At 39.2% G+C, this 13,253-nt stretch overlaps 1 protein-coding gene across 2 annotated transcripts in view; it reads right to left on the reverse strand.

Moving 5' to 3' along the window:
- Positions 1-255: 255 nt before the first annotated feature.
- Positions 256-13,253, reverse strand: part of SLC22A23 (solute carrier family 22 member 23) — an 87,365-nt gene continuing 74,367 nt past the window's right edge. The window contains exons 7-10 of one of the 2 annotated variants that reach the window (XM_015814672.1): positions 12,412-12,644; positions 8,807-8,839; positions 7,336-7,459; positions 256-1,131 (exon numbers count right to left, since the gene is read on the reverse strand). In XM_015814672.1, the coding sequence (XP_015670158.1) occupies positions 774-1,131; positions 7,336-7,459; positions 8,807-8,839; positions 12,412-12,644 (748 nt within the window). In that variant the 3' untranslated portion in view covers positions 256-773. Of the gene's footprint in view, positions 1,132-7,335; positions 7,462-8,784; positions 8,840-12,411; positions 12,645-13,253 lie in introns of both variants that reach the window. The other variant, XM_015814600.1, reaches the window with a different exon arrangement.

Below are 13,253 nucleotides of genomic sequence, written 5' to 3' on the forward strand. Positions count from 1 at the left end.
GAAATTAAAAGCTGTTAAAAATATCCTAGGGCCTCTGATGCAAACTTTTCTTTCTGATACTTAAAAGCACAGTTGGAATTCAGCTTTATGTGCACACTTTCACAGTAGGTAGGACTAGGACAGGGGTAGGCAACCTTGGCTCTTTTATGATTCGTGGACTTCAACTCCCAGAATTTCTGAGATAGCATAGCTGACTCAGGAATTCTGGAAGTCCACAAGTCATAAAAGAGCCAAGGTTGCCTACCCCTGGACTAGGAGATTGGAAGGAGGAGATATTAATTATCTGGAGAGATCAAGGAAAAAAAAAGATGATTCAAAATGTCAGTAGCCAACAAATTCATTGTTGCAGCAAGAGATGCCTCATACCTCTAGTAAAAACAAAACGAACAGTCAAATGAAACCAAAACCATACCACCTCATGATTTCTTTCCTGGAATGGTTGCTTTTCTTGAGAGTAACATGGCTTCATGTTTATGGTCAACAAGAGAAGAACAGAATAAAGTGCTTCATGGGGAAAATCATCAAAATAAATAGAACTATTTCATGGCAGGAAGAACATAAATGGACAGTGATCTCCAGCCAGTTTTTTCTGAAGATGTATTCCCCCCCCCAATAACTGTGCCCAAAAGCAATTTGTATCCCCATCACAGATTCCTAGAAGTGGCTTTAGCAGCAGAGTCTAATTTCCCTGTATGTATCCATCCCTTCTCACTGGTTTGTAAATCTTGGATGAGAAGCAAACCCACAGCTAAATGCTCCTGCCCCTTCTCCTCCTACATTGCTTTCATCCCGTTGGCAGTGACGGTCTCGGTCACCCCATCGTTCGCGGTTGCCGAATCATGGAGGCCAGAGTAATCTTTAAGTTCAGAGTTCGTCAGCAGCAGGGGCTGCTCCCCCTTCTTATGCGGTAGGAGAGGCTGCCGGGTATAATGTTCACCATCTGGAATGTTCTCTGGCAGCCTCTGGTTTTTGCTCTCGGGCAAGAGGAGAATGCAGATAATGCAGATGAGGGTGCAACAAGCAAAAATCACATGGTGGAGGAAATAGCCTTTCTGGTTGTGCAGTTCCATGATGGGCGCGGTCAGCATCCCAAAGCCCGCACTAGCCAGGACAAGGCCAAGGCCGCCACCCCTGTGGAAGCAAACATAGTTCTTCAGTATAGGCCAATTGTCCAAGAAATATAATAATACAGAATAGCTATGCCTGGGCACCTGCTTTCCTGGTATAGTCCCTCCTTATCTCTGAATAGGGCTACTTTATCTAATATTTTTGTTTAACATCAAATATATAAAAATGTGGGGGTTTTTTTAACACCAAAAAACTAAACACAATTTGCAACCATTGAAGGATTACACTAAAACTATAAGAATATGGAACAGAATCCTTTAATTACTTAACTGAATTATAATAATGATGGCAACTAGTCATCTCAAACAATTTTTCCAATATCTGCCCGGAATATGAAAGTCACCCAACTGTATCACTGAGCTCAATAGAAGCCAAGGAACTAGTCCTTTTACCTATTGACTTTTAAAATATATTTGGTTATACAGTACAGGAAAGAACCAAAGATGGACCATAGCCAAGCCTGAGAACTTACGTACACTTGTTCTTCTTCTGCCAAGGTTGGCATGGGTCATAAAAGCAAAAGGAGTAACTGATTGGCTAATAAGTGACAATAACTGACAACAACTTGCAACAGCAACAGTCACGGAATCCGAACATTTCCTTTCAAGAAATATTTTGAGAACTCAAATGAATTTTTTACTCAAAGTCTTATTGTGCCAAGTCTGTTACTTAGATGTTTAATACTCTCTATCCCTGTGATTCATTGTATATGTATACTTTGTACATCTTTGAATAAAACCAAATGGTTGCATATACGGTAGGTGAAAATTACTTCATAACTCAGTTCTAGCAATAATCGGCAGAAATGAGAAAGTTTCACAATAAACTGTTATGCTGTCTGCTTTAAATCTGCATTTATCAGGTAATGATCCAAAAATAGGCAAAATATGTTATTAAAACTAGTAGAATAACTTAAAATGCCCTCCCCTTTTCTGTGTACTTTGTATGTGGGCATGCATTAAGTATTCTTCTGTTCTACTGATAAATCTTTGTTTTCTATCCTACCAAAAACAAAAACTTGGAATTTATGTAATTCTTTGTGTTATCACTAGAGAGCAAGCTTTCCTCAAATTTATTTTACAGGCAATATAAAAGCAAGGAGCCGGGTTACTGAAAAAGATATGCTGATGACAGGCTTCTTAACCAGCATGTCTGCTCACTCTTCACTGTCACATTTTATATCCACTGTAAATTTGAAAGTCCTTCAGGAGCTTTCATTTTTTTAAAAAAATGTTCCTTTTAGTTGATGAATTAAGTACCTATGAATGTCTAGTAGACCAATGACAATACTGGCCTGGATCCAAATATAACAAATGCAATAACAGAGGCTTTTATCACATGCAAACTCACTGATTTCTAAAATATATATATATATTTTCTAAATGTGATTTTCTGGATTTAACACATTATTCAGAATAAAACCATTCTTTGATCAAACAGTGGAAGACAGAACAATTTCTATTTCCATACTCTCCATGAATTCAGATACTTTTGTTGCGTCCACATTTACTTATCTTTTATCTAAGGTCAGCCTCCAAAGTTTTTTTTTCTTTTTGTAAGGAAGGCACCAAATAAATGTATTTGCCCTTTTCTCCATCGTTCTTTTATCTCTCGGTAATTCTCCTCTTGAGATCTCACATTTCATCACCTTTCTATCACACTGTTTCATCTCCTGAAATTCAGTCTGTGGAATTTATTATCTATTGGCTTCTAGTAATGCTTAAAATCAGGAATCTGTACTAATATATTGGCTTTGTCAGGATTCCAAGATAGGCTTATTTGGTGAAAAATGTTTTTATTTATATATTCACACTTTAGGGAGTTTCCAAAAGCTGCTCCTATACTTTCATGAAATATACACGTATATTTCAGTGGAATATGGAATATGAATGAGAATCATGCCCAAGTAATTTCAGGGATTACTCTCTCATACAGCCTAAATCAGGGGTAGGCAATCTTGGCTCTTTTATGACCCATGGACTTCAACTCCCAGAATTCCTGAGCCAGCCACACTGAGGGGAAAGGGAGAGGTTTCCTGGCTCAGGAATTCTGGGAGTTGAAGTCCATAAGTCATAAAAGAGCCAAGGTTGTCTACCCCTGGCCTAAATGCTCTCTCTCTCATCACTTTCTGAAATTACTTGGGAATGGATTCTCTTTCAGCTTCCTTTGATTTTTCTGCTTGTCCTCTTTGTACAAGCAACAAAATAAAGGGCAAAATAAACGCAGGTTTTTCTATCAGGAATGAAGAGAGAAAATGTGGTATAGTGATGAAGGTGCTGGACTAAAAACAAGGAGAGCCAACTTCTGGTCCTCCCCTGGGACAGAACTATGACCTGGGGCCATCACCCTCTCCATCCAAATCAGTAAGGCAGGTGAAAAGCACAGTCCTTGTCACATCACACACTGATAAGCTTCACCGAAAGATAGAGGCGAGTGTAGTGCAAAACAAGTGGGCTGTACAACGGAGCACACAAAAGCTAAGAAGAACAGATTCTTAGCTGAGACATTTTCGATTCTGTTCCTTTTGCCCAGAATCCAATCTGGGCAAAGAGATTGAAAAATGTTTCAAATGGGAAAGGCACAGAGGAACACAGTTTCTTAACACATGTGCTCTTGCTGTACCTTTTTCTTCCCTTATAAATATCTCATTCTATTAAAAAGAATTCTCCTTTCAGTAACCAAAATACACAGTTATTTCACACACAGAAAAATTACTACAGGAGGTTTAGAGTATTCACTTTGCTAAGTATTTGAAAGCATGCTTATTATCAGCCCCTTGCAATGGGGAATTAGGATTCTTCGGAGATGTTTAAGTGCTTAGCAGCTAGGAGGAGGAAAAAGCAATCAGAATTAGAGGATCAGCATCTATCTTGGGTGGAGAATTATGGCCCTTTTATGACTTGTGGACTTCAGCTCCCAGAATTCCTGAGCTAGCCAGGACACCCAGAATTCTGGGTGCTGAAGTCCACAAGTCATAAAAGGGCCATAATTCTCCACCCAAGAGAGATACTGATCTTCTAATTCTGATTGCTTTTTCCTGCTCCTAGCTGCTAAGCACCTGAACATCTCTGAAGAATCCTAATTCTGAGGTTCCTCACCTCTGATCTATCTGAATGGATGAGACTATCAAAGGATCTCTACACTTTAGTCTGAAGTTGTTCAGACTAAACACAAGTTTTAATAAATGTCATGAATTGTCCCTCTAGTCAATATCTTTGATTTTTGAAAGTTTAAAAATGTTTTTATGAACTTATCTTCATCAAATTCAGAGCCAGTGAATTATACAGCTGAGGGAAATTAACAGGAAAAATCACACTCAGAGACACAATTTTAACGATGATGGTTTGTTGTAAAGGATAGGGTATTGAGAAGATTTTAGATTATGGTACTTCAATTTGAGTTATGTCGTTCTTGAAAATCAAAGTGGGCTTATATCCCAAAATAAACCTAAAAATATTTTCCTAATAACTTTAGTAAGAAAATAATTTAATATTTTATTCCCTTCAATTTTTTCCTTTTATCGAACTTAATCCTCTCCCCTCCAATATTAATTTGATTTACTACAAAGTTATGTAATAACACTTTGCAAAAATTGTATATCCATCTAATATTTACAATGCTCCATACTACAGTATTTATGATAATAATACAGATGCAAAATCTAATATAACTGATAATATCTCATTTGCTGCAGGCAAAATAACAACAATAATACATTTGTTAAAGGTATTGGAACAGCTTACATTCCATGATAATATCTTTAATACATCCACATTTGCCTATCCCAGGTATAAGGTCTCCTGCTTGAGCAGGGGGTTGGACTAGAAGACCTCCAAGGTCCCTTCCAACTCCATTAGACTGCTATTCTGTTAGGTCCTTGAGAAGGACTTGATAGATGGATAAAAATGCCAAATCCAGTCTGAACGTTTGACTGACTGCTTGACAAACAACAACAATAATAGCAGTAGGAGCAGGAAAACTGGTACTACCTGGAACAATGCATACATTACAATTCCTTTAACTATCCTAAATGTTTGGAAAAGATCTGACAGTCAAAAGTACGAAATCCAGTCAGAGATATCTGGATGGACAAATAGACTGAGAGGGATGATTGGTCCCAAGGCCAACGTACCATGGGACAACTTGCCATGGCCAATTCGCAATGGGACAATTTGCTGCAGGACAATTCAACAATTCAACTTAATTATTTAAAATAATTAAAACATTCTTTAAATTTTTGTTATTCGCATTTAATTTTGTCCCTCCTTTGGCACCCTTTCTTTAATGCTTCTATTTCACTATTTCTTCGATATTAGTGTAACTTGTGGCAAGTTGTCCCTCAGCGAGTTGACCATGGCGAACTGTCGTAGACCTGACTGGTCCAATGTTACCCAGATGGCTCATATGCCTATGGGATGACAAGGTCCTGGGTCTCTCTCCAAGCCTAGTCAGTCCCTGAACCACTACACTACATTGCCTCTCCTTCAGTGTAGCTTCCTCTGCAGATTATACCCACTAGACCAGTGGTGGAAAACCTATGGCACGGGTGCCAGAGGTGGCACTCAGAGCCCTCTCTGTGGGCATGCGTGCTGTCGCCCCCATCCTAGGCCTTCAGCTGGGTTTTATAAAACCTTTTTGCTTTAGGCCTCCGCTTCTCGCAGGAAAAAAAAGATCTTGCAAAGTTGGAACTGATTGATTGAACTTTTTAGTCCCACCCAGTCTGCCGTTATCACCGCAGCTATGCCCACCCAATGGGCCACGCCTACCCAATTGGCCACACCCAGCCAATGGGCCACACCCACCCAGCACTCGATGATGCATAAGTGGGTTTTGGGTTGCAGTTTGGGCACTCAGTCTCTTAAAGGTTCGCCATCACTGCACTAGACCATGGGGTCGACCGCGAACGTGATCGTGTCAAGTGACGTGTCATGATGTATCGTGACATTTTTTGCCTTTGCGGAGCCAGGGTGGGCGTGGCCTGTGCATGATGCATCTGACCTGCGGGCCGCCAGTTTGACACCCCTGCGCTAGATGATGCAAGATCTCACCAAAGCTGTGATAGTCACAAAGCGCCCGGCAGCAGCCACCAAAACCTGGACAGAGCATTCAACCCCTAGCAATAAAATTATGAAATCCACCTTTATTTTATACAAAAATCATTATACTTTTGTCCAAGGAGCTCAAGCCATCACATAGCCCTCCAAGAAACAATGCCTCGTGTTCTTCCTTTTGCAACAGCACAATGACTCTGCAAATCACATGGTGGCGAGAGGGAGTTTCCTAATTTTAAAATTTACTGATAAGAGAATATTAGAACAATGCATGCAACAATTTGATGCCATCATTATGAAGTGTACATATTGCTTCTTATGTAAACACTCCTGTAATGGTCCACCACAAAAGTGTAAACAATAAAACAAGCAGGTAAAAAGAGCTAACAGGACATGCCAAATGTTTGGTTTGCCAATAATCTGAAGAACACTATGGTATGGAGAAGACATTTTAAAAAGTATACAGTTGTGATGATCCCTTCAAAATCAGCAATTTGATTGGACTAGAAGACAAGGACTAAGGAGAAACAGATTAAACTTTCTATTAAACTAAAAAGCTTCCTGAATATTTTTTATTATTTTTATTAAGCCTGTTAATTCATTGGTAACTGAAGCCTTCGCTGTTCCCCCAGCTCAAATCATTTTATGAGGCTCAAAGAGATACTGGGAGAACTATGTACACTGACTGGAATATAGGTGAAACAGAAATAAAAGAGAGATGCAGAGGACAACTGGAGAATAACCTCAACCATTTCCAACTATAGCAAACAGTAGCCAGTTTTCCTTTCATTACCTTAAAAGCAGGGGTGTCAAACTTGCAACGTCACGTGACGTGTCGCGATGTATCACAACTTTTTTCCCATTGCCGGCAATGGGGTGGGCGCGGTTTCGGCATGACGCATCCAGCCTGCGGGCCGGCAGTTTGACACCCCTGCCTTAAAGGAAGAAACCTACTGTATGGACTAATCACAGGTGGTATGCAAAACAACAAAACAATTGTCCTTACCAGTTTTTGGAAGTTTACATAGCAATCAAAAGACCTAGTTGCCCCCAAATATATCAACCCTAAAACTAGTTGATCAAAGGATCAACTTCTACATAAGGGTGGAATTTCAGAAATGTCTTCCCTTCCTAGAATGAACTCTTATCAAAATACCTTATTACTGTTGGGGTGATCTCTGCGCAGAAGAATACACTGAGGCTTCCAACTGCGTGCGATGAAAACATCCCCACGATGGAAAACGCAATGGAGAATTTGTCCTTTACGGTGTCACTCATACCTGTTCAGAAACATGAAAATATGCCATTTGAATTCGGCTCTCCAGGACCCACAGCTCCCTGTTTTCAAAGTGCCACAACTGTTGGCTCTTGTTGTACTCATTTAGGAGAGTGTAATGAAGAGGAATTGTAAGGCAACATGAGGGCCACTATGCACTTCCTTTTGCCTTTGTGAATTAGAGATATGTGCCCAAGGGTGGGAGAAAAAAAAAACTTGGAATGTATCTGACAGTGATGGGATATGTAACATATTTATTTGAGTTAAAATGACAAGCTGTAAGAATGCCCTTTTTGTCGTTTTTGAAATTGTTGACTGAATCTCATCCAAAGAGGGAGGGGATTTGGTGCCTTTGAATCAGTGTTGACTGCTGATGACTGCCTGGACTAATTCCTGCAGTTTTTCTTGGCAAAGTTTTGGAAGTGGCTTGCCATTGTCTTCTTCCCAGGGCTGAGAAGGTATGACTGGTCCAAGGTCACCCAGCTGGCTTTGTGGCTAAGGTGGGACTAGAACTCACAGTGTCCTGGTTTCTAGGCCAGCACCTTAACCGTGACACCAAACGAGCTCTCTTATCTCTCAACTGAAGTACGGAGAGATAAACCTGCTTTTTACCACCATGGCACTGAAAATAAAAGTGACCTCCCATTCTCATTAATATGATTAATCTAAACACACAAAAAAAACACGCAGGTGAAATATGCCTTTGGGCTCAAGAAATAGATACTTCTATGCCATTAAAACCAAGGCTGTGCAAATGCAGGAACTGAGGCTGTCCAAGGATGTGCTCCCAAAAAGAGACTCAGCCAGGGCAAAGTCTAAACTTGATTCAATTAAATTTACATTTGATTAAAATTACACATTAATATTACAGATGTTGTTATAGTTCAGTGTTTCTCAACCTTGACAATTTTAAGGCACGTGGACTTCAACTCCCAGAATTCCACAGCCAGCATTGCTGGCTGTGGAATTCTGGGAGTTGAAGTCCACATGCCTTAAAATTGTCAAGGTTGAGAAACACTGTTATAGTTAGTTAGTTATTTCCCATATGTTTGATGTTTTCCCCCATTTTGTTGCATGGAATGCTGTGAGAGCTTGGAGGGGGTGGTGCCTTGACCAAAAGATTTCTGCCTGTTCACCTGATTTAAAGCATGCTTGTTGAGGAAGTTAAAACACAATAACAAGTAATATTAAATGGAACCGATGGATAAAAGCTACGCTGAAATAAGGGGGAGATATGGGTGAAATAGGATTTCCTCAAAGCTGGCTAACAGTGCTTAAAATGGTTGAAATGTACAAGAAGGTTCATTAACATTAAATAAATCACATTATAAAATTGATCTGGAAACTGTACCTGAGTCTGGAAGTTGACTGTATTTTCCTATCACTGGATTCCGAACGATAAGAAGATTAAAACATGGGAAACAGAAAAAGAAAAAAGAACATATGAAGAAAAACACTCATCTAATAACAGTTGTTTTAAAAAGTTACAGTGTAGAATTGCTCCTCTAATTACCCCAGCACATTTGTTGTTTAATGATTTGATAAAGTGGAAATATATTGTTTTCCCAGATGGCCTGGCCTGCCGTTTACCAGATAAAAAGATAGAATTTAATGAGATGATAACAGCGAACTGCATAATGGTGAAGGATTCCAGGCCCAGAATTAATGCAAAGGCTCAACAAAAGCGTTTATATTGATAATGTAGGGAAAATAGAGAGAGAAAACCAGACAGAAACAGATTCTGTATTAAAAAGCAAAACTCTTGAGAATTTTAGGCATGTTTTACTGGAAGGGACCTCCCACAAAATCCTGTTATTGTAAATCTTAGGACTCAACCTTTCGTGAATGCCTTCAGGTGGAAACTGATCCCTACTTCTTTTCCTGTTTCTCAAGACATCTTTGGGTTATTTCAATATTATTTTATGCAACACTATGTATATTATATACAGATAGGTAACGTATACAGATATATTATATTACACATCGCTATGTAATCTAACCGGATATAAAATTTTACAGAGCTGCTTTGCTGTCATTTGCATTTATATGAAGATAACATTTCCTTGGAGTTAAGCTTGACCTGTGGATAATATCCATGCAGTTGAAAAACAGAATGGAAGTTATTTGTTATTGTCTTCTTCCAAAGAAGTATTTCCCAGTCTACCCTAGAGACTGGAACTCTCTAATGTTCTTCCTTCCATGTATGAAATGTCCACAATCCTGCTTAGATTCTGAGTCCGTAAAAAACATCCATATCCATCTGCTAAGAGCTATATGTGGTATCTTCAAAGTTTGATGTAGGCATAAATCGCATGGAGCTTCTGTTAGGATATGCCTTCCAAAAGCCTAGTGCCCTATTTCATTATATCTGTCATCCACAGAATCACCTGATTAAAACAATCTCAGAGGCATTATTAAAAAAACACACAAGGCCAACATTAATTTAGACTTTGAAAAGAGAAATGGTATTGGACTAAAAGTAGAGATTAAAGGTGAATCTGGGTCACTATGATCTGCTAATGGTTAGTTATAGATGAGGATTTTGTGGGATCTCACAATCTCAGCATCTGCTCGTCAGCCAAATTCAAATTAACACAAAAGTAGTTGAGATGTCTTCCATTAAAAGTAACATAACGTCTAAGTCCCAGAATAGTTCTGGCAGAGATGGAAATGTGTCATCAGCCAATATTTTCTTTCTCTCCAATCTCTGAATTTATCCAGACTAGACACAGACTATGCTAGAAAATGAATCTTGCAGAGATGCAAGATTTGGCTATATGTGATGCAATCTAAACTGTGCAACTGAACTACAAAAAATGACAACCTTGAATAAAAAAGAGATGGATATAACTAGCAACTTGCATGACATAAAACCACAATTACAAGGGGCGCAACTATCACTTTATAATTTGGTCTTTCTCTCAGAAGGAAGCATTTGGAGTGTCTGAGCACATTGCATGAGCCTTCTAGCTAGTGGGATGTCAGTATTTTGGCTTAGAAGGTGGTATCCAGAGATCCTAGCCTGCATAGAGTAGTTTGCCATACCTAGGATAAAACTGGCATTTGTGGTACCCGGACCAAAATACCTAAACCAAATATACAAGTGTAGAGAAGTAGTATTTGGTAATAGACATTTGATGTGAGGAATGAAAGGCTATCAAAAGAAGTAAAAATGGCTACATATTGGAATGTGCTTCTGCTTCGTATATGTGAGAATAGAGCAGGGCAAGGGAAACACAGTGTAAACTGAATGCAGTGGAAATAGGGTTCTTAGTGTGCATGCAAAAGAAGAAAAGATTGGGTCAGGATTGAGTGGGTGGTGACTGAATGTGGACTGAATACAAAACTCAATGAGCAGTATGACAAACGTATGTTGGTGGTTTGGTCATGCAGAGAATGCAAAACAAATCACAAAGCAAATATATGAAGAGGGAATGGATTGAGAGGAAAATGAAATCAAAGAAAGTCTTGCTTGGATAGAGTTCAGAAAATCGTGAAAATTTCTCAGGAACAAAAGGCAATGTATGAAGAAGTGAATGGATATGGTAGACGTGAGGAATGTTTGCAAAGAAAGAAAGATATGGAGGAATGTAGGGAATGATGTTGACGTACAATAATTCAACTATGCTTCCCTTTCTTTTCATTTATCACGTACTTTTAATGTAAGTTTACTTGTTTAACGTGTCATATTTTTTTTCTGAGCTTTGCATGATGCTTTCCCCCAAAGGGTAAGATATATATGAAAGGCTCTGTAATTGAAAATGAGTTTGCCTAGGAAGCAAATGGAGAAACCAGAGGAATTAAAAAGGCCTGCTTTGTTTTGTCACAATGAGATCCAGTCTGTTTATTCACACTCCAAGTTCTTAGAATTTTCTGCCTTTAATTATAAAATGTTATAATTTTAAAATATAATGCTGGTGACAGTGTGACTCAATTGTAGCATATGGATAACCCTCAGAAATATAAGATGAAGGAAGTCTCCATTGGAAGAGACTTGATACAGGTAATCCTTGTTTAGCCACCACACTGGAGCTGGCAACCTGGTTGTTAAGTGAAGTGGTTGCTAAGTGAAATCGTAACTGTGCTTATGATGTCGCTTCTGTTTTCCTTTGCTTTACTGACCTACAGAGGTTGTAAATGCTAGATTGTTCATTCAGTCACTTTTCCATCCCTGACATAACTGCAACTGGTCACTGAATGAGGTAGTTATTAAAAGAGGATTACCTGAAGTGGAAGTTATATAGCAAAACAGCAAGGATGGCCTAAGGCTGTATCGTGCCTGAGGCACGCTCCAAATAAAGTAGCCAGTTAGATGCAAGGCCTTCTTTACTTCAGCCCACAAGCAATGGGCCAGCATCCTCCATGTAACTGATAGCTAACATTAACTTCAACGGTGCAAGTAAAACTGCATAATACACAGTATTTTTAACATTTTGCTACTGCTTCACCCACTCCTTTCTTCAGCATCTGTCACCAGAGTCAGCTGCTTCATTTTGCTTAATGACAGAGCCCTCTATATCAGGGGTCTTCAAACCTGGCCCTTTTATGACTTGTGGACTTCAACTCCCAGAATTCCTCAGCCAGGCACGCTGTCCAAGGAATTCTGGGAGTTGAAGTCCACAAGTCATAAAAGGGCCAAGTTTGAAGACCCCTGTTCTATAACCTTGCTAGAAGTTAAATTGGGAAGATGGGCGATCAACTACAATCAAGAAGACAAGGTAATATATAGAAGCTATATTAAGCTTTGTAAAAAGAAAGGTCTAAAGAAATATACACATTTGCATTGTTCCTTCTCTTCCCCCCCTTTTTTATTCATAATCAGGGCTTGTGATGGTTCTCTTATCTTTCTACATACAGACTAAGCATAGTAATAAACCTGAAATCCTGAGGTAATCTGAAAGTCAGGGTCCAGTGAATCTGAACTAAGCTTTGCACTAGCTGGATGCTGACACTCACAGTTGAGAAGGCCCAGTTGTAAAAGAGAAGCCAGAGCAGTGAGGATCATGAAGAGCAGGAGACCCCCTCTTCTTCCGAGAAAACCAACCACTGGGCACATAGCCAGGCAGGACACCAGAGTGATGCTGGCCATGGTGTAATAGTCCGCATAAAAATTGTTGGTGAAGGACATCTTATCTTCATGACCCATCATACTCTTTGCAAAGCAGTGATGTATTCCATATCCCGTCAGCCTGTGAGAGACAACATGTGACAAATAAGAGGAACCATTCCTTTATGACCACACAGCAAATGATTACTTAGAACTATCAGGCTGGACTTAGCCCAATCCCAAAGAAATAGGTTTGTTTTTTAAAGAATCTCAGGGGGAAACGGGACCCTGAATGATGTAGTTCTTCCATTTGCTTGGGATGCCAGGACCTAATTTATCTTTACCAAACCAGAATTATTCTAGAAACATCTAGGAGAGCTTGTGGACCTCTACGTGCCAAGACTTAATATGCAAGCAACAGTGCCATGCAATTCAAACCACCTACACGAGAAGTCTCTCTCCTGTGGAAAAAAACAGTTGCAATATCCAAGCAACTTGCTACAAGAAAAGTACATAAATAAACGTGGTTCTCAAAGGTTTGCTTAGATTCATGATGGAACAATAATTCTGCTCAATATATCTGTACTGAGCAGAATTATTGTTCCATCATGAATCTAAGCAAATCTTGGCATGGAGCAGCAGCAATTTGCAATTAGTAGTACCTGGTAGGAATAACAACAACAACAACAACAACAACAACAGTAATAGTAGTAGTAATAATAATAATAATAATAATAATAATAATAATAAT

Source organism: Protobothrops mucrosquamatus, unplaced genomic scaffold, assembly GCF_001527695.2.
Source record: "Protobothrops mucrosquamatus isolate PMUCROS unplaced genomic scaffold, P.Mucros_1.0 scaffold_6, whole genome shotgun sequence".
Taxonomy (NCBI): domain Eukaryota; kingdom Metazoa; phylum Chordata; class Lepidosauria; order Squamata; family Viperidae; genus Protobothrops; species Protobothrops mucrosquamatus.